Below are 22,278 nucleotides of genomic sequence, written 5' to 3' on the forward strand. Positions count from 1 at the left end.
CACACACATTAAAGACCCAGTGATCCAAAAATGTGAAAACCAGAAATAAATCGATATAAAAGTGGCTAAGGAAATGATAGTCGTGTTCATACGAATAACTCTACAAGGGTAATAAATACATATGTGTTCCTTGAAGCATAAAGGCCCAAACTCCATTGATTGTTATTTTTAGCAGTCCAAATTGTATATATCGTGAATAAATTAAAGAAAGGACATTGAAATGTCAATAGCCTCGGCGACAATTAAGTGAGATTTCCAGTATAGTGGGATTAAGGATTCGAGGAGTGTGTCGTAATACCACCGGCCCATATGACGAGTGCGGCTTATCAGTCCGCTGCGTGACGCGCTAAGCCGCGGGTGACGAGTGGTGACGCCGCGAGGCGGACGAGCCAGCGTCCTGAAAAAGCTCTACGTCACGCTTCCTGCGGCCGAGCTTCCTGGCAGGGGTGTCAGGCACTTTGGCACAGAAAGTTACAAGACTTTTTCGAAGACGATGCTTTTAAGAAGTTGCAATATGGAAAAACTTAACAATAATAAACAATTGATTTATGTTATTAGAAAAATACAAAATGCAGTATCTTGTTTGTTTTTCCTCATTGCCTACCATTCACAAATTTAACAGCGCGATATCTGATGATTCATTTGCAAATTATTAACAGATCCAGTGATACGCTAAAATCCATTGCATTATCAAGTACCACGTCAAATTAGGATTGAGGGATCGAGCAACCCTGCGAGCGATCGTCCGGCGTTCCGGCGTCCGGCGTCCGGCGTCCGAGCGGTGTCCGGCGGCGTGGGCGGCCGCTGTGGGCGTGCAGCGCTGCACCGCCCCGCCCCGCGCGCCCCACGCTGTTTATTCTCGGCCCGACTGGCGGGGCGCCAGTCGCCCGCGTGACGCGAGACCGTACGCACGCGTGCGTCAGGTAAACCTCGAGCGGACCGAGCGGTGCATCCAATACCGGACATTGCAAAAATTCACTATCATCGTAATTTTCGGGTTTCAACCGGCGGGTGGGTGAAAATCGGTCGCGGAAGGGAGCAGGGCGGCGGTGTGGCAGAAATGCATTTCCCGACGGGTGCAAGGCGCAGGCGGTGCGGGTCGGGGGGAGGGTGCATGCGATGATGGACATCGTATTGATTTCTATCTGGCCGCTCCTCCCTTATTGTGGCGGTGCAGGGCGGCATCGATCGCTGCACCCTCTAAATTAACAGAACGCAATCGATGCAGTGGACGTGACCGTGTGTGTGCTAACTGAACTGTTCTCGCGTCACGTGGTTGTAAGTACGTGAGATAATTAATTTCGACAATAATGCACATTCGACTCGCGGATTCAATAATTGATCGTTAATCATTTAATTGTGTATCGATGATGGTTAATTGGAGATGTAATAAATTGAGTCAATATAAATTAGCTTGTGTCTGCTGGCTAAGTGCAGTTTAATTTTGTTTTATGACTTTTCCACAATATTTTCCTCAAATAGTGCGACAAATTATTACGCAATTTGTTTAATTACAGTGCGTTTTTTTTTTAATTCTAGTGTTTAACATTACATTAGCTATTTTCAAGTGTATTTTAATTTATCATTCAAAGTTTTAAATTAATTTTCAAATTGAATGTGTTTTATTTGGTGTTTTAGATTATTGCATTTTAACGATTCCGATTATTTTGAAATTGATTTTTCTTGGTTCTATTTATTTCACACGTACTTATAACAACCATTTAGCACAATTCGCAATAGCAGTAATTATTTTATTGCAAATTAAATTAAACTCAGTGTAAACGTCGCCGCCTTAGCCCTTCCGAAAAAAGTGCATAGAAAAAAATGAGATTCCGGGTGAAGCACCGCTCGATCCATGCGCGATTTACCAAAAATCGAAACATCGAACTAAACACCGTTTTCCCCTACAGATAAACAAAACACTAAACGCGATTCGTAATTCAAAAACAAAAGAGACGCACAAATAAAACAAAAAAGGATCGCGCGCCGTGGAAAAAGAAGAAATTGGAGAGAAAAAAGAAAAAAGGAAGGAGGTTGGAGTGTGTTTCGGTAGTCAGTCAGCAAAGTGGCGGCGACAGTGGGCGCGCGCGTGGAATGCGCGGGCGTCGACGCGTACAGCGCTCGCGCACGCCCCGACACGGTGCCGCCTTCGGAGCACCCGGCCATGGCGACCGACACCGGTGAGTAGCCGTAAGCTTTCCACGCCGTGAAAATGCACAAAATTTGCACATAAAACAAAGAGAAAATTCAAAAATAATCGTAGTATACGAGTACATCAAACAGAGAATGGGCAGCAGCGCTCTTTGAAAAACATCAACCGCCTGCCAAGCGTGGAGATTATGGCAAAACCCTCCACTATACTGGAGGAGGCTCATAGTCCAGCAGTGGACTGTAAAGGGCTGTTGATGATGATGATGATGAATCGTAGTATAGTAAAGTTTAACAACTTTAATTGATTCAAGGCTAAGCAATGCTGATTTTTCGTAGTCACCTGTCGAGATCCGAGTGAAAAGTCGAAGGAAATCTGTTTTCGACGAGATTATCACAGCCACGATGCTTGCAGAGTGCGATATTTTTGATTGATCTCAAAATAATACATGTTACATTTTTATTTATAACAATCTAATAAGCTATCTAAAAATGTATATTTAATGTGTATAGATTTACAGTTGATTGCTGGTAAAAACATTATCAGTGACTATTCTAAGAAAGACTCTTAATTACTCAATTATTAAGGTTTTATTGCGTCTTAAGGTCTGAGTTTGAAACGGTTTTAAATAATTAACTGGCCACTTTAAGTTTTCTCTCTAGTTTTAGACGCGCGATTTAGAGGCTGCCGCATACAAATACAAAACAGGTACAAGGAAGGGTAGAAAGTCTCTACATATAAGTATAACTCAACCCACAATCCATGTGCAACATACCTAAGTTGAAGCCACAAAATTTTCGGACCCGCACCGCAACCCGAAGCGGGAACAGAAATAAAAAACCAACCCCCGATTACAATATTTACGTAAAACAGGCCGAATTGTTTACCAACAGAATCTATACGTACAACGTGTCGTCCACCCGTCACACACGAACATGAGTTCGTTGATATTCACCCCACCCCCGATCCTGCGGGATCATCCCCCCATCCTGGGAGGGTGGACACCCGCCGCTCTTGTTTAATGATGTTGCTGTCGTTTACTCAAGATTACGGAGTGTGATTTTATGTTTTTCTAAGATTCTTTTTAAGATGAAAATGTACATCTGAAAATACACGTTTATTAATTTGTGTCATAAAAATACATACTTTTATGAGTATACTCGTAATATCATGTGGATTTTGTTTTTATTTTACAGCAGAAAACAAATGCTAGCGTTAATCTAATACATATTATAACGCCTGAGGCTGATTAAGAGAAATATTAGAAGAGAGTTTATAATCCAACCTGTCCATTATAAGCTACGTGATTTTTCATTTGTTTTGTATAACAAACGACATCATTAAACGAGCAAAATCATATTAAAACAATTTATAACGTGGAGACAATAAATCACGGTCCGTGCGAGTTATAAAGTGACTTAGTCACTACCGCGGCACACGCTCGAGGGGCGACTTGATTGGGGGCGGACAACGTGCCCGGCGAAATATTACAGAACAAAATGCATTTCATTCTTATAATATTACTACACAAGTTTTAGGCAACAACAAAACCGAGTCAATAAACAATTTATCTAGCTTTTTAACTGTTAAATAAAGTTATAAAAGACTCTACATTACCAAAATTGGCTCGTTTTTAACCAGCATTTGCGTATCGATTTCACTAACTCAAAATTGAAAGTAAATTTCAGTTCTCGCCGCATAGTTTGCGTTCCCCGTCTTTCGAAGTGCAAATAAATCGAAGTCGTCTTAAATGAATTTCCTGAGATTAATTAGGTTTCCAAATCTTAGCGAGCGAACCGCGACAATCCGCCGTCAAAGTTTCCAACTCGGGCTTAATTTAAAAGTTGTTCGTCTCCCGATTCGCGCCGGGACGTTTCACCCATTCTTCTCTGCAGCCGTGTTTAGACGCGGTCAGCTATGCGAGCCCGACTTAATGTTTAAGCTGGAACAATCAATAACTCAATGCCTCTGAACAAAACTGTCTTCTTCGAGTGCGTATTACGACGTCGGGTTTTTGGTGGGGAATTTGGACGGTGGACAATACAGCAAAATGTACATTTTACGATTACAAACAAATTGATAGACAAATTCTTACAGCGTTCCTATATTTTGTATGAATCCAAACTCTGCGTGAAAGAGAAGGAATATTTGAAATATTGGCACAGTGCAAATAACACTGCATGCGAGGGTTAACATTTGTCGAGGTTATAAGTTCGTCCTCTTTATTAATTATTTACTACGTTTAGATTGCGTCTACAAAGACGATGAAAACACCGAAATAAATAGCAGATGTTTTCGCGGGTGACGCTTTACGGCTGCAGAAATCCCACTAATGTTATTTACGAGACAAATGTGTTTTGTTGGTCTTCGCCGGACATTCTGAATTATTGCATTTTTCATTCATCCTTCAAATAACTTACGAGGTTTGTTTTCATAGTGAGCTCAAAAATTACGAAATTAAAATAAATATGAGTTAAAATAAATGAAGTGTCGCGTTTACGATTTTTGGTATTTAGTTTCGTTTATCTGATTAGGGTTTCCGTTTTCTCGTCGCATCTAGATCGGTATTAATTACCGTTGATCGTACACGTTAATTAATGCTATTAGTATAAATTACTGCTCTAATCGAGCTACAGTGCGGATCCCGCGGGCCCGATTATGGCTCACATCAACACTGCGAACATTTACAGTCCCTCTGCAGCACCAGTGAAGACTGGGAATACTTTACCACCGATTATAAATTACTAAAAGCATAAACTAAAAGACTAGTCACTTAAAAATTTCCGAACGGAAGGACAGCAAAAAAGCCCATTGTACCTACTACTGAAAAATACTTTATTTTAACGACTACTGCAAATTCTACACAACAACAGGGAATACACCGCATCAAGATTATTCTTACAGCAATACTGAAGTATTTTGAGTCCGAGTTCGTTACTAAAAGTAATTTAGCATTACAACCAGCGCTAATACAGTTATAAAATATCCTCAAATATCGCAATGTCTTCCAGAGCCCGTCTATTTCCGAACAAATATAATTGTACAGTGACAAATCATTCGCCGCAGCACTCATTTTCCGTCATATTTTTTACTAAGTGGTTTGTTGATATATTAACTGGACGTGTTTTCTTTACTTGCGCATGTGAGTTATGAATGAAAATATGAAGAAATTGTATCCTGGACGTGTATAGACACGGGAGTTTGTAAGATGGATGAATGTTTGTTTATCTTTCAACAGCTACTAAGATAGATAAATAAATAGAACACACATTATTGTACACAAGACAAGTAAATAACAAAAAAATGTACAAAAATTATACGGCACAATTTAATCTAAGGGATTAGATTTCGATGAAATTTTACAAAGTTAAGAAGATTAATTGACTGACAAAATCAAGGCTTATGAACTTTTCAAACAATAAAATTGAAGCATCCGCTAGGCTCTATATAATTTAACTGGAAAATATGACCCACATTTCCGGTCACTCACTCTTCTGTCTAAAAAAAATGTATCAAAATATAAAAATGAATGAGAAATAGGAGGCGTAACGTTACGTGGTGACTTTCATACATCTCTCGGAGTTATTGACACATGCAAAGCGGTTTCAGTAAGTAGCATTAATAATGTATGGCGATCTTTCAAGGCGCGATTTTAATTTTAAAACGCGACGACCGTTGTTTCTGTGATGTTTTTGCATCGTTTACGCGCAAGTAATCATAATGTCGTTCAAATAAATTCGGCTAAATTTAGTTTTTTGTGGCTGTGACTCGAGCGACGGCTTCTTAAATTCAATGGGTTTTCCTTATCATTGTTAGATTTGTGAAAAGTTATTGAAAGTAAAGGTAAAGTTTTGATAGAGGATTCCGGGTGAAGCTCGCTTCCACCTTCGGCCTGATCGTCACTTACCATCAGGTGAGATACAGGCCAAGAGCTCGTCGTTGTGGATAAAAAAAAACTAAACAAAATATCGGATTTCGTTATAATCAACTGCAATCTACGAGTAATGAAGCAAGGGCCGGTAGCGATCAATATAAAAATTGATAAACAGGATAAAATGAACTTTTTAGATTGAATTTCTATATTTTGGGCTTTCCGAACCCAAACAAAATACAAACACTAAATTTTTTTCCATTAGACATTAAAATATTTTTTTTTTTTTCTGTTGAAAAGGAAGATTAACATGATTGGGAATCGTGATTACAATTCAGAAATGTAGAGTTTTACATCGTAAATTGTTTCAAACATGAAAATCGCAAAAACGAGAAAAACTCCGTAAAAATGTATAAGTATGCTGCTGAGATGAAAAATGACAGCGCGCCCCGGCTCTCCGCGGACTGTTTTCCTTCGCTGAAGAAATTGATATTTTATTCAGTTTTATTCATATTGTATGATTGTCGTAAATTCGTATCGGGCATGAATCATCTTATGTATTAGAGCTCGGGCTTGTGTTGCGTAAAAGATAAATTTCTTTAGACGCCACGTTTCACATTACTGAGGCTTGAAATACCATTTGAAGTTGAATAATTAAACGTATCAAAACTCTACTCAATTAAAGGAAGACTACAGAATTCATTTGGAATTTTCTTAATATTATACCTAATTTGTTATGTTTTTAATAATGTAGAGTTCAAAAAACACACGTTCGACAGAATTAACTTGCCTTGAGTTATTTATTATGGCTTTACGTAATTTAAGTATCGCTGCAATTTGTTGTCTAATTTATAACCGTGAACAGTGAGATACAGTTTTTATTTATAGCTAAGTTTATGTTTTCTAGCGTAATAAAACCTCCTAATTAAAAGTTATGTTTCGAAGAATCGTTTATTGCGAGATACAGTTAGATACTTAATAGAAAACACTTTGTTGTATGTTAAATGAAATGAGCTTTTAGATTTCAATGCAACTTTCTTATAAAATTCTAGATGGTCTTTTACCTGTTTTATGGATTTATTGGTATAAATAAATCATTTTAATTAAATTTTTAATTTTAAGTTAGATTGAAAGGAAAACCATATACTTATCTTCCCTCCATGTTAGCGGGTATAATAGCTTTTTAGCGATACCTACTTAAGTATATTGTAAAGCTGAAACGTTTAGGTGTGTGGCGATCGATAAAGAATATCTAGCGATCAAAATGGTTTTAATCGATATTAATAAATAGATAACTGAAATCGTTTAATAAGAGTTTTTTAATATGTTTTGTTTGACTAGTGAATGATAACTCAGGAGATTATTAAAATAGTGAAGTTAATTTACGCTATTTTTACGCTACGCGGGAACCAAGGGACAAATCACAAAATAAATAAATACAAACTGATTCGATACGGCCGCACATCTGCGCGTTTTGCGAGCGCTTGTTTTCGCGGTCGCAGGCGCAATGTATTTATGGTATAGGTACACCAAATTAAACGCCTCGACACTTCCACAGTACACTTCTTATGCTCGAAGGCTCACATTTGCCTAGCAAGTACAATGATAAGGATCGTGATAACGACATCTGTATCGGTAGCATTGGCACACATTGATAGGAACTCTGAAGTTTCAGGCTATCAGCAAATCGCTTCAAACCTCATTTAAAGAAAGTAAGAACGAATGGATGACGTAGCTGAAAAGTTTAATGAACATTATTTTTATAAATTACGCAATTGTCTGTTGCCAAATATGTTAAAGAACATAATCGTCGTAAGCGCGATTTTAATATTCCAATATGTGCATACTAATACTGAAGCATAAACCGTCTGTTCAGTTAGGTCATTTAGGCGTTTCACTTCCTTCTTTTTTGCAATATTATAATAACTAATCATGGTTGCTTCGAACACCGAGTCATAAAATTATTAATCTTGCGCACCGAGCTGATTTCATTTGGCCAAATAAGTCACAGCGATTGTTCAAATCCTTGACATTTGCTCATTGCCGGATCATCCTTTAGCGTTAGAAGCGTGTTTTTGGTTACCGTTATAATGTCATTTTTTTAGGTCTTAGGTATTTATCGCATATGAAAAAACCAAGCCCACTTGATTCAAAGTTTCGACAGTCATAATGGTTAAAATATTCGCGAAAATAAAAAATAATAATGCAAATGTAATGAAGAAATACACTAACGAGACCGAATTTAAACTTAATATTAAGTTTAGTGTCAAAACAATGTAGAGACCTTCATTATTAAAGTCGATCCATAAATCTTCGATACGATCTGCGACAGAAGTGCAATAAAGTCAAAACAAATAGCTTGAACTCATTCAGAGATCATCAAGTAAGGTAAAATGACCTAATAAATTGTTAGTGGAAGTTAAGGCGATCAATCACAATTGACCTTGAGTCTAATTCAATTTTGCACTCAAAATCATTGAAGTCAAACTCTAAAATTAGTTTTATAATTATTTGGCTGCATCTTGTGATTCATGATTGAGGCAAGTGTGCACTTAAAGGTTTCACTTTGCCGTGCGCGGATATTATAATATCGATCTGGCAATCGATCTTAATACCATGTTAGCTTTTTGCTAAGCTTACTCAAACTTTATTGAATATCAATCTCAAATATTCAGCTGAGTTGCAAGGTTGAAGACGAGCGCTGAATTTTATTAATTACAAACATTAAAATTCAATTGTTTGCCCTCACTACGTCTTTCAGTCCGTGATCTCCACTCGAGAACTTTTCTGCCCCAGAAACCATCATGCAGCTCTACGAGCTATGTGTCCCGCCCACTGCCACTTGAATGTCGGTCACTTTGGTGCTCCTGCGGATCTCATTTCTGATTCGATCACGTAGGGAAACTCAGCATAGCACGCTCCACTGCCCTTTGGTCACTGCCGCATGGATTCAAATTCAAATGTTCTTTATTGCTTCATGTTGGTATACATAGGTTCTTACTAAATACTCGTAGATAAGACCCGTAACATGAACCTTGCTAGCTTTAACTTTAATGTTGTTTTTTGCTTGTGCGCAGGCGGCGCCGCGGCCGGCGGCGAGCAGCAGTACTCGCTGCGCTGGAACGACTTCCACTCGGCGATGGTGTCGTCGTTCCGGCGCCTGCGCGATGAGGAGGACTTCGTGGACGTCACCCTCGCCTGCGCCGGCGCTACCTTCACCGCGCACAAGGTATACACTACTACACACTCTTACCAGAGTGGTCGTGGTCGTCACACCAGGTCCGGTGGCAAGCCTCACAATCCGTCGCCATTCCTACCGCACAGCCTGCAGCCTTTCTTGTGCACTCGTGGAGTGGACCGTTGAGTGCGGTTTTAACCTGGTCAGTCCAACGCATGGGTGACCTGCCGCACGCTCTTGTGCCCTCAACCTTCCCCTGCACGACAAGTCGTTCAACAGAAGCGACGTCTCCACGTGTAATATGTCCAAAGAAAGTGAGAATACGACTTTGGACGATGGAAGAAAGACGCTGTTTGACATCAAGCTCTTGGATGGTACTGTATCTTTTGGCTTCAAGCTAGCGAATGTTAGCTGCATCTTTCGCTGAGCTATACGAGCTAGCGGTTGCTCTACTTGCCAATCAGCTGCGTGACGAGGACTTCGTAGACGTCACCCTGCGCCGGCGCTACCTTCACCGCGCACAAGGTAATAACGGCTTTTGGTTTCATGCTGGCGAATGTTAGCTGCATCTTTTGCCTTCACGCTAGCGGATGTTAGCGGTATCTTTCGCTGAGCTATACGAGCTAGCAGTAATTGCATTACATGTCAATTAATGACAAGTATATGCGCCCAATAATTAGTAGAGTACACATTAGTATGCTGAATCACAGATAGTCAATTGACTGCCAAAGTTGCATCTATTGCATATTAATTATGTGAGCTCATTAGCAAACCACTTGTTTTGTGGCACCAACATTGTAAACATTTACTTTTTTTTTTATAATTTTCATATACAGGTATTTTATAAATAAGCTCTGCTTTTGTTAATACCTACCTTATGTACTTTATACTAATTTAATTTTAAAAAACTAATTTAAAATGTAAATTATGTATGTACCTAGCATCGAGTTGCTCCATTCAATGATCCTCGTTTTATTCAGGTGGTGTTATCAGCGTGTAGTCCGTACTTCCGAAGACTGCTGAAAGCGAATCCTTGTCAACACCCTATTGTTATCCTGCGGGACGTTCACGACAAAGACATGGAAAGCTTACTCAGGTATGATTTCAGTCCTTTTTTCTTTTAAATTGTTTAAGAAAAAGAAAGAAGAAAATTAATCCTTTTTATTGTATACAGGTTTATGTACCAAGGGGAAGTGCACATCGGCCAGGAACAGCTAAAAGAGTTTCTAAGAGCGGCTCAGCTACTGCAAGTTCGAGGTTTAACTGATGTACCAGCGCCAGCCCCAATTCCCACCTTGGATCAGAAGGCTTCACCGGTAAAGAAATAGCTACAGACATCTTACCTATTACATATTTGAACAACACCATGTCGGGCCATCAACGCGTTGGACGCCAAACATTTTTGGACAGAACTTAGTTAAATTTTCTCTAATTAAAATATCTTCTTTTATGCCACAATAGTCGGCGTCATCATGGACAGAGACAGGCAGCGGAGGCTCACGAGAAGGGCGGGAAGCTCAACCACGTGAGGGTCGAAGATCTAGGAGGCCGGAGGAAGGCTCAACCAGCACGCCCCCACCGAAACGCGCGAGATCCTCAGACTTGTATCAGGCACAAATGAAAACTAGGTAAATTTAAACGATCATATAATTACGGAATATTATTTGAAGAAAAAGGTTAGGGCCAGAACAGACAAGTGAAACGCAACTGCAACGAAACTGCAACTGCTAGTTACTTTTGAGTTGCATCTAAGTTTCTGCCATAGCGTCCGTTGAGAGACCACACATGACGCGACCAGTTTGAAACTTTCAGTTTCATTCATCAGAATCATCAGAAAGTTGCAGTTTCGTTACAGTTGCGTTTCACCGTCTGTTCTGGGCCTTATTACGCTCCTGGATATTGTTTACCTACTTAAAAAAGTTACTTTTACAGGACAGAGCAATTGCTGGCAGCTACAGGCAGTCCAGAACGCTTAGGGACAAACGGACACGAACTAGCACTATTTGGACAGACACTAGACAACGTGCAAACCGCGCATTTATCAGGAGTCTCTAATAACTTGGTAAGTGTTAACAAACACTTCATCTGAGTTCTTTGGATTCAAGACTATTTTTCTGACCAAAACGTTCCGTAGTTCTAAAAATTTCTAAGCGTTAATTATCGCGTCTCAAACTACGTTCCCTTTCCAGTCTGGTGATGGAGAGGAGTCATCATCAGACGCTGGTGCGAGTGACACGGAGGGCGAAACGCGCGCCAAGCAGGAACCCCTGGACTACGACGACCCCGCCACCATGGCCAACACCAACGGATCCCTCCCCCACAACTTCCCAGGACTTCTCAATTTGCCAGGTAACAACAACGCACAGTAAAGGAAAAAACCTAATACAACATTCATAGCTTTTCCTCAATTAAAATGAAGTTGATTTGCGATTAATTTATGACGTTTCCCACAGGCTTTCCCGGATTACCCGGACCATCAGGAATGCCAGATAATTATGGTGAGTTACGTTTCATTTGCACCTCTAATGCTTAACTTTTCACATGACTTGATGATGACAACAGTTATAAATACCCACCACAAATGCGTGTACGCGTCCGCAATGAAAAAGCAATTAAAATTACCAGAATTAATAAATTCTAATCTAATATTTAATAATGACGGTTCACGAACAAAGAAATCAAGTGTATCATTAATTGTATTGTACATTATTGAGTCATGTAACGCATGCTGTAAACAACACTAACAACTAAATAACGAGAACAGTACCTAAGCACTTAATTACTCCAATAAACCGTTAGATAAATTCATCGTTTTGCCCCAATGAATAATATTCGAGTAGGAATAGCAACAATGGAAGTTAGGCTAGGCCGCGTTGAAGGCGTCACGCATAGGGTCTAGGAGCGAGCACTGAAGCGACCTCGTCTGCCCCAGGAGCGACCTGGCCGGCCGGCGCGGAGGCCAAGCCGAGCGTTAAGGCAGAGGAGCGGCCGCCCTACGCGCCCTACGCCGCCGCGCCGCCCTACGGAAACGGTGAGCCGGCGCTCAAGCCCGCCTGCCCCGAGTGCGGCAAACTGTACAGCAACAACAGCAACCTCAAGCAGCACATCCTCAACGTGCACGCGGCGCACGGCCTGGCGCACTGCTGCGCCGTCTGCGGCAAGGCCTTCAAGACGCGCCAGTACATGCAGATACACATGAACTCCATACACGGCGTCAAACAGAGGAGGCGCGACCCCGCCCCGTCCGCCGAATACTGCGAACGATACACTCACAATAGCGCTTAAACGATTTTACCGGATGACTGTGTCTAACCGCCGCCTCTGTGTTACAGGGGCGGCTCTCGCGGGCGGGGCGGCGATGGGCTACCGGCCGCAGTGCCCCCTGTGCGGGCGGGTGTACTCGTCCACCTCCAACCTGCGCCAGCATATGCTCAATGTGCACTCGCAGACGGACCGCGACCAGTGGTTCCCTTGCCAGCACTGCGGCAAGAAGTGCAAAACCAAGCACTACCTCATCAACCACCAGCTGCAAGCGCACGGCATCCGCCAGCGGCAGAACTCTTAGAGACGGCGCGACGCCGAGCGGCCCCCGCCCCCCGCGCTCCCGCTCGGCGCCTGGTGGTGACCGCCGGCGTCACGGGAACACCACGCTCGTACAATAATAGGAACAGTTGTGCCAATGGACCTACGCGAACGAAGACGTAACGGAACCGTATATCGATATATTGTATTTAATATGACGTATTTTTAGAGAGTTTATTGCGGTCGTTAGGGGTTAGGGTCTCGTCGGGTTTGCCAACCGCTTCGCCGAATGCTTGAGTAATATGGTGCTGTCGGCATTGCAGATGCCGCGGCGCGGGGCGCGTTGGCAAACCCGGCGGGCGATAGCGTCCCGGACGAGGGCCCGTGGGCGGCGTGGCTGGGTGAGGCGGGCGCCGGGTGCGCGCTGCGCTGCCCGCTGTGCTCGGCGGCGCTGGCGTCGCTGGCGCTGGCGCGGCGGCACCTGGAGGCACACTACCCGCGCGACAGCCCGGTGTGCCCGGTGGCGGAGTGCGCGCGCTACTTCGCGCACCCCAACTCGGTGCGCAACCACATGCGCATCAAGCACCGGCGCCAGTGGGAGCGCATGAAGACGCTCAAGTGGAGCTGCGGCTGGGCCCCGTGAGCCCGCGGGCGCCGTCCGCGCGCGCTGGACGTTTACATTGAAAAACGGCTGTGAAACGGAACTACAAGTGGGGCTTATAATTTTACCACATAAAATCAGAGTCAATGATCTCCAGGATGCATTTTCATATTTCGGTGTCATGTTCATAAGTATTGTATAAAGCGGTAGGATAAATCGACTGAAAATTATTTTTGTAGTAGAATAGACTGATATTAATATTGTTTAAGTAAGGATATAATGTAAGCGCATTATGACATGTGATGATTGGTGCCATTGATAGATTACGAAGTGCAACTAAGAATGTCGATCATTCTCGTGACTTCCTGAGTGTCTAACTTCCATTGTTGCTTCGATTCTTGATCATTTATTGGAGGCTATTTCTCCCGGCGAGATGTCCCGTCCTGAAGAATCCTTGCGGTAAAGTTTGTATGTGACATTTTATAACTGAGCTTTAAAGTGACGAATGTGTTCAGCGCTGGCGGGACATCCGCCGCTCTTCCTCTCCAGTCGGTACCATGGTTTTCGTCGGTATCGCGTAGAATAGAACCCTTCAGGAACTGTAGTCGTGTCGTAGAATCGTGTTTCATGCGTTTCGTGTTCGCGCTGAAAGCCATCGTACCGCGTCTTCTTCCGTGACTCTAATTTCGACCATAGATAAGACAATACGAAATATAAGTAACAAATGTAATGCCTTCAAACGCAATAGTTAAGGATGTGTTTCTTCCAATGATAGAGTATTTATTTTCGAAAATTGTTCATGACGCCATTTACGCAAGTGCACAATCTAAAACATATCTAGTCAACGTAGACAAACATACGAAAATACAAGAGGGATTTATTTAAACTTTTATGTAAATAGACTATTCCATTCGCATATATTTTCGTATCGATAAACACCAAGCGAAAAGTATATTTTAGTGTATACATTTTGTTGTAAACAACGATATAAAATTTAATGTTAGATACTAATAGACTGGACTCAGTTTTTAAACATTTATATTTATGGTAATAAGTATATAGAATTATATTAATGTAGGCGATTCCAATGCAATAATGAATATTTAGCCTTATAAAGATCTATTTCTACGAGAGTACGGTCCCTGCACAAGCGCACGCTCTGCGCGGAGCTCGACGATAGTGACAAAGAAAACTATATCGGTGTAGCGACGGACTAAATCGAAAGATATATCATTCAGTCAATAGTTGTAAGTGTGGGTGTCTGTTTTACACAATAGGAGTTTAAACATATTTTTCAGCGTCAGCGTTTTTCTCAGTCAAAAGAAAACAAACGATAAATTAATAAATACTCCAACAACCTTATGAGGAGAACGTGAGTTAGCACAGATATAGATGCAAAATTTTTGATGACGATTCAAAACAATCATTTGCCTGAGCAAAGCGTTGAGCTGACAGATAACTGAGCTCGCAAAACGCATGTAGTTCACAAAAAGTTGCCTTTAAAATATATGCGATAGGAACCGCAACATAGATCTCCAAAATAATAAAGATATTGGTTATTAAACTTAGCGAGTAGATGAAATTGTTCCTGACGCCTGAGAGGCAATCTCGTATATCTTACTGTAATTTTAAGCGTACAATATATTATGTATTAGTCTTGAATAACCAAATGTTCAATGTGAGTAAACGATACTAGTTGCGATTGTATTAGTGATACGATATATACGTAATAATTTAATTTTTACCCGAAGAAAGTGTCTGCTTATATAAATACATAAACAATAAAACTACCAAGTAGAACGATTTGTTTTAGTACACGATCGTAGGCATTAACACCCGTAACTAACGATGGAAAGGTAAGGATTAACCTGAGTCGCTTCAATGAGGGCTATCGTTTTTATACTTAACAGTTGGCACCCCTGGCGATTGACAGGACCTTACTTTACAGTGGCGCCATCTTGATGAGTGCAAATACGATAGTCCTCCTACCACTTTAGCGCTCACAAGTTGGCGCCACTGTCCTCGCTACTAGAAAGTGACAGGACCTTACTCTACAGTGGCGCTAACTGGTGAGCGCTAAAACGATAGCCCTCATTAATTCCGTTACTGTCTCTCTATTTGAGCCCTAGGCATGTTAACAATAAGGTTCATTGTCGCAGGTGGCTGCCGGCGGACACAAGACCTGCTGCGCGTGCGAGCCACCGACCCGCGCCCGTGCCCCAAATGCGGCAAGATCTACCGCTCGGCGCACACGCTGCGCACGCATCTGGAGGACAAGCATACTGTCTGCCCGGGATACCGGTGAGGACACGCTATATCTCAATATTAGAGCCTCCGATCTATGTTTTTTCACTTAATGGTCCCATGGGGATGACACGGTTTTTGCAATTCTGGCTGTCATCTGGCTAGAGGGATACCAGAACTTACTATCCAGAAGAAAAATCATCTACATCAATCAAAAAGGAACATCTGTCAAAATCTTCTAAAATATCCTGACCTAAATTCTGACTGGCCTTGTGCGATGTCCAGAATATAAATGGTCTCAGTATTTTACTCTCAATTTGCCCAGAAATCACATCACATCAAACGATGTAAACAGAAACTGAAAAGCAATACCAGAAGGTAGAAATGTAGATTTAAAATCTCTCGCAAGCTTGCTCCTCCATTTGTCTCTGGTAAATTGAAGAGGGCCAAATTTCTGGAGCAGACACTAAATATCCCGATGCTAATATTTTTCTGTTTACAAAAACTTTGCGTGCTTTACAGCTGCGTGCTCTGCGGGACGGTGGCGAAGTCGCGCAACTCGCTGCACTCGCACATGTCGCGGCAGCATCGCGGCATCTCCACCAAGGACCTGCCTGTGCTGCAAATGCCCACTCGCTTCGACCCCGAGCTGGCCAGCCAGTGAGTATCATGGGAAACTACATGTCAACCTTGAAGTTAGCGAAGTCGCGCAACTCGCTGCACTCGCACATGTCGCGGCAGCATCGCGGCATCTCTACGAAGGACCTGCCCGTGCTGCAGATGCCCACCCGCTTCGACCCCGAGCTGGCCAGCCAGTGAGTATCATGGGGAACTACATGTTAACCTTGAAGTTAACGAAGTCGCGCAACTCGCTGCACTCGCACATGTCGCGGCAGCACCGCGGCATCTCCACCAAGGACCTGCCCGTGCTGCAGATGCCCACCCGCTTCGACCCCGAGCTGGCCAGCCAGTGAGTATCATGGGACTACACGTTAACCTTGAAGTTAACGAAGTCGCGCAACTCGCTGCACTCGCACATGTCGCGGCAGCACCGCGGCATCTCTACGAAGGACCTGCCCGTGCTGCAGATGCCCACTCGCTTCGACCCCGAGCTGGCCAGCCAGTGAGTATCATGGGAAATTCAAAGGTCAACCTTAACCTTCAAACCCACTTCAGAACATTTGCAGGGGAAGAAAATTTTAGATAGCAACATTTTTAATATTATTAGAAATGTGTGGTATACAACCTTTCTAGCTAAGCTTTCTAAAATGTTCAGAAGCTAGCTTGTGTTAGGAGAGGGTAGTCCACCACAATAGTCCAGTTTAGAAGCTAGCTTGTGTTAGGTGTGTTAGGAGAGGGTAATGCCCGTTTTCACCATCAATCCCTAATTTTTAAGTGATGGTAACACATAACAGGCATTTTGTTTTCATAGGGGTCACTTAAAAATTAAGGATTGATGGTGAAAACGGGCATATGTCCACCACAATGGTCCAGCAGCCAATATAGGAATATTTACGAATCCAGACTCATATGGTTTTGTCTTAAAACAAAAGACACCAGCCCCAACAATCACTACTTGCTATAAAACATCGCAACAAGCACTAAAAACATCCCTATCTTCCAGACTACTAGCCAAAGCCGGCGTGAAGGTGTCTCCCGAGCAGCTACGAGCGCGCGCGTCGCCCACCGGCCCGCGGCGCTCCGACATCAAGCTGGACGCCAAGTCCGCCGCCTCCGAGACCAGCTCCATCTGCGGCGACAACGACAACGACGACCTCAGCCAGTCGCGCTACCAGGACAGCGTGCCCGTGTCCCCGCCTCGTAAGTTGACCCAATATTTGATCCACTCAATCATTTACAAGATCTTACAAAGGTAGACAACAGACAGTCTTTGACGCCAGTGTCGTGTATGGGCATGCCTCCCTCTAGATGAACCGATGAACTGGTGAAGATCGCAGGGAGTAGATACCAGAAGATCTTACGAAGGTAGAACAACAGACACAGTCTTTAACGCCAGTGTCAGCTATTTTCCAATAAATACCTAATGAAACAGCAATGGTATGGTAAGCGTAGTGTGGACAGGCCTACCACTAGGTGAACCGACGATGGTGAAGGTCGCGGGGAGTACCTGAATGCTTAGGACCGATTGTTGTGGAAATCCTTGAGGAGGCCTTTGTTCAGCAGTTCACTGCTCATTTGGCTAAAACGAACGAACTAGACTGCATGCCTGCAACTCGTCACCGTGTTTCCACATGGAATAGTGAGAAAAATCTAATTAAGAACTCTGCAGTTTAGGCCTACTCTGTGACAACACTATTCGGACAATCTCACTTTACAACCTTAACCATTTTTTTCTACTCCAGATATTAACAACCTGGCGAACACGACCATCACGAAGGTGCCTGCTGTGCGCGCGGTGACGGCCAAGGCAGTGGAGAGCCTGCCGCACGGGCTGGCCGGCCTCAAGCACGACGACTACCCGCCGCACTACGGCAACTCCGCCATACTCGACACCTACATGCAGTATTTTGGAGAAAACCTATTTGGTTAGTGTTCTGATCTGACACGATTTGTATGGTGTACCTCACACATGTAACTGTAAATAGAATAGAATAGAATACCCTTATTCAGCATTAACATTTATGTGCATACATGTACAGAGGTTAAATTACTGAGCCATGCTGAAAAGGCGCCCCGCTCAGCGAAAATCGTGACATGACACAAGTCGTCAAGTCACGAAGCTGGTTTTCAGCGGGTACCAACATGGGGGTTATTACGCCAAATAAGCGCCCTTTTGACAGTGACGGAAATACTAATCAACTTTTTTATTCCTAGGTATGAACGCAGCAAAACTCGCACAAATGACAGCTATAAACATGGACAGGAAAACTTACGATGAACCGTCTCCCCAAATGGGCTCCCTGCCCCCGACACATACGCATACCCTCGCCCACCAGCGCTTCTTGAAGCAGATGCAGCGGCAGTACACCGAGAACATGAGCAAACCCGACATCATGCGCAACTCCGATGAGCCCCTCGACCTCGGCAAGGAGCGGCAGCGGAACGACAGCATGTGCGAAATGGACACCGACAAAAACGACATGACTGACAGGGAAATGAGCAAAGACTACAATGACGGCGACAGGAACAGGACGAACAACTCGGAGCAGGAGCACGACAACAGCGGGCAGGACGAGGGGGATTACTCCGAGGACGAGCAGAAGAACGCGTCCTCATGAAATCCCGATGCTACGGTAGGCGTGTTGGATTAGTCGCGTAGACTACGAGTAACACAGATAGGACAATGTTTTGTTGAAGGTATTTCAAACGGTGCTTGAGTGTTATGTTTTGTGGTCATTAGCTGATTCGTTTTGCGGTTTAATTGTTGACCCGTGGAATGTCGTTGGTGCCATTTCCAATAATGTAATGTAAATTAAACGTTAGGATATACGGTGTGAGCCCGCGGCAGATGTCGGTTTGGTTCTTGTTCAAATGTTTTGCTGGATCAGATGAGAAGTTAATGAAGGCGTGTTGGTACAGAGCTCGTCGGCGATACTTTTGTTGGATAATAGGTTGTCGCATTCATTCAGTCAGGAGTTGAGATGCAATTGCCTTTAGTGCACTTTTGGGCACTTGATCGACGTCACAGACCCATCTCGTCACGTAGACCCGAGTACACACTAGATAGTATCGTCGACTCGCCACTTGTTCGTGAGATTGTTTTAGTAGTTTAAAAAACTAGTGAGTAGTGTTTTGTATTGTGTATGTAAGGTCCCTGTCACATAGTAGGGCCTCTTACATAGTAATTCCATCCATCTACCTCAGCATTTGGGCCAATGCGGCGACGTTATAAATAAAAAAAAATATCCACACAAATTGTGAAATTCCATCCATCTACCTCACTTCAATAGATTTTATTTAATATTTTATACAATTTATAGATATAAATAACTGTTGTTTTATGCATTTTGCAGATTGCATTTATATATATACTATATAGAGTATATCGTAGGTAAATATATGCAAGTCATTAGGTCATTGTTAGTGCTGCCCGTAGATACTCGGTAACCGTTACTTTGTATAGAAGCGCACTCACTAGACGACGGTAGTCTGTGTCACGTAGCGAGTATTACATACCCTCTATATCAAGCACACTAACTAATACTATATTGATATCTTTGTATACGAAAGAACATGACAGAGCTTAAAATGTTAATATTGTTAAATAATAAGTGCGTGTGTTGAGACGCATTACAAATTATACCACGATAATAATTTTAACGATAATAAATGAATGAGAATTAAATTTTTAGATCATGTTTTGACATCTACAAACGTTTAGTTCAACTCCTTGAGACTGAGTATACCCAAGGAGCGCCGCGCGCAGGCGCCCGCGCATATACGTGTAAAGTTCAAATTGACCGTTGACAAATCTTATTGAGCATGTATGACAATGTATATAAAATGAGGTGATATGTATAGTACATAATAATATAAACAAATAGAAACAAAAGCAATAAATAAAGTATACCTTGATGTTGCCTTCGGATACGTGTAAATAGATTGTGGGTAGTGAACGGTTTGTGTTGGTTTGCGAACAAATATGAACCTTGTAATAGTAACAAGAAGGTTTATTTTGTGGTAATGATGTGGGCTCGTTACTTAAATAACAATTACTGTGATTACAATCTCAAGTTAGCCTTCAATACTTATACATATTTTTTAGAGTACAATGTTATAGTTATTTAGTATATTGTAAGATTATTTGTAAGTGAAGTCACAAGAATATATTTACTTCCCTAAGCATTAGAATTCACATTATTTAAGCATTTAGAGCAATAGGTGAAGCATTTAACCTTTTATATGAGAGATATTTGACGTCTATGAATTTTTTGTGACACATTATTAGAGAATAAATGATAAATTAGTCCCGATAAATTATTTATTTTTAAAAACAATATAAAGGGACGTTTAATTAAATCAGTGTAGCAGTCTTCCCAATTAATACCGAACAGTAAATATTTCAAATACATCTTGTTAAGTATATTTTCTAAGGGTATATTCACAGTTACGTAACCGGAAGTGTCCCCAAAGAGTTCATAGACGTGCATCCTAGTGTAAGAGCTACGGGTTAATAATTTTGTTTAGTGTGTTAGTGAGATTTGTCAGGTTAAGTCTGTTTGGTTTGCGTACTTATTATAACCTTGTTGACAGTTTACAGTGTTGCCATAGTGATTTTTGACTGTATATAAGTTTTGGTTGTTTAGAGAAGAGTGCTTCATTAATTATTTAGTTGGTATAGAATACACTTCTTTATTTAGATTACTCTGTGAGTACATTATTATAATATTGTTACACACGTGTTGCTTTGGTTGGCTCGTCTTCATAATAGCAGATGCAAAAATACTAGTAGATGATAGGGCAACATTTACATTTAGTGTGAATGTTACCCTAAAGACATCCTGCAACCAAAATAATCCTTGTGTAACCGCATAAAATACAAATACGAATAAAAAATAGATATTTGCACGACATACATAAATATTAACCAATAGTCAGTTACCAGAATGTGATTAAGAAATAAATACGTATATATTTTTTCAGAACACACTCATTCACAGATAAAATAAGTTACAGTGCCAAATATTTAAGTTGCATCGAATGTTGAAAAACAGACGCTGTTGTAATATAATTATGGTCAAAATTTGTTTGACCACGAATCAAACTCGATGTAACTTGTACGCACTGTACAGTTGTTGACTCTGCAAAATATTATTGTACCAGTGAAACATATTATAATAGTTAAGACTTTAAGTCGATCTTTACGGTCTTGTATAATACTTATTTTTAGTTACCTTAAGAACTTTGGAAGTTCGCATTTAGTTTTTTTTTGTGTTTATTGTACAACTATACCTCATTAGCATGACTGCTCATGTAAAACTCATTTTGTTACATTTCTTATACTATAATGTTGCTGCTAAATCTGTTGTGGTATCTTTGTTACATAAAAAACACGCAACATTTCATCAGTTTATCTTAGTCGTTTTGAACGTTGAATAACATTTCTTCTACAATCATAATTTGTATAAACTTATGGGATTTTGCGATATGTAACACCCATGCCACGACACGGCGCGACACAAACGTTAGCGCTTCATAGCGAGCACAAATTTATCTTAACCCTGGTTGGTGTATTTGAATAGATAGTTGATTTCAACATTTTGACTTAATATTTACCACCGGTAATTTTAAGCGACTTAATTTTTTCTGATTAAATCATATGAATGAAAACTAAATTTTCAATACTCAGTTGATTGATTTAGTTTGATTTCGTGATCTCGTTAAATCTTTTGTTTGTTGTCTTGTCCAATTGATAATTTACTAAATTGTCATGCGTTTTCATTTCTTCTGTTTTGTATCGACGCCAAACAGAGGCGCAGGGATAACTTATATTGAAAACGAGGGTACTTTTACGTTGCTATAAGTTGCCATTTTAATAAGATAATCCTTGTTTTTGCACCGTAATGACCCTAGCCATACGCAGAAGGTAACGTGTTAATTTGCATTGTTTTACGAATGGACACGCCTTTGCCATTGTGTACATTAGTGTACTAGCTGTACGCCGCTTCACATCATTATTATACGAGAATAAATAAAAATAATTGTTTTGAAATTCGGTAGTTTGATTTTCAGTCCAGCTCTCAATTGGTTTT

General features: G+C 41.5%; 2 protein-coding genes across 2 annotated transcripts; both read left to right on the forward strand.

Moving 5' to 3' along the window:
• The first annotated feature begins 2,164 nt into the window (after positions 1-2,164).
• Positions 2,165-16,229, forward strand: LOC135088047 (protein abrupt). The gene is made up of 10 exons (XM_063982925.1): positions 2,165-2,180; positions 9,098-9,249; positions 10,179-10,294; positions 10,373-10,514; positions 10,660-10,826; positions 11,131-11,260; positions 11,388-11,547; positions 11,652-11,696; positions 15,481-15,622; positions 16,088-16,229. Exons 1-10 carry the CDS (start codon positions 2,165-2,167, stop codon positions 16,227-16,229), a joined length of 1,212 nt encoding a protein of 403 aa, XP_063838995.1.
• Positions 16,230-16,389: 160 nt separating this feature from the next.
• Positions 16,390-22,238, forward strand: LOC135088072 (protein abrupt-like). The gene is made up of 4 exons (XM_063982956.1): positions 16,390-16,535; positions 17,190-17,386; positions 17,929-18,111; positions 18,401-22,238. The coding sequence occupies exons 1-4, from the start codon at positions 16,390-16,392 to the stop codon at positions 18,802-18,804; spliced, it is 930 nt and encodes a 309-aa protein (XP_063839026.1). The 3' UTR covers positions 18,805-22,238.
• The last annotated feature ends 40 nt before the right edge of the window (positions 22,239-22,278 follow it).

The sequence above is a fragment of the Ostrinia nubilalis genome, chromosome 3 (genome assembly GCF_963855985.1).
Source record: "Ostrinia nubilalis chromosome 3, ilOstNubi1.1, whole genome shotgun sequence".
In the NCBI taxonomy this organism is placed as follows: domain Eukaryota; kingdom Metazoa; phylum Arthropoda; class Insecta; order Lepidoptera; family Crambidae; genus Ostrinia; species Ostrinia nubilalis.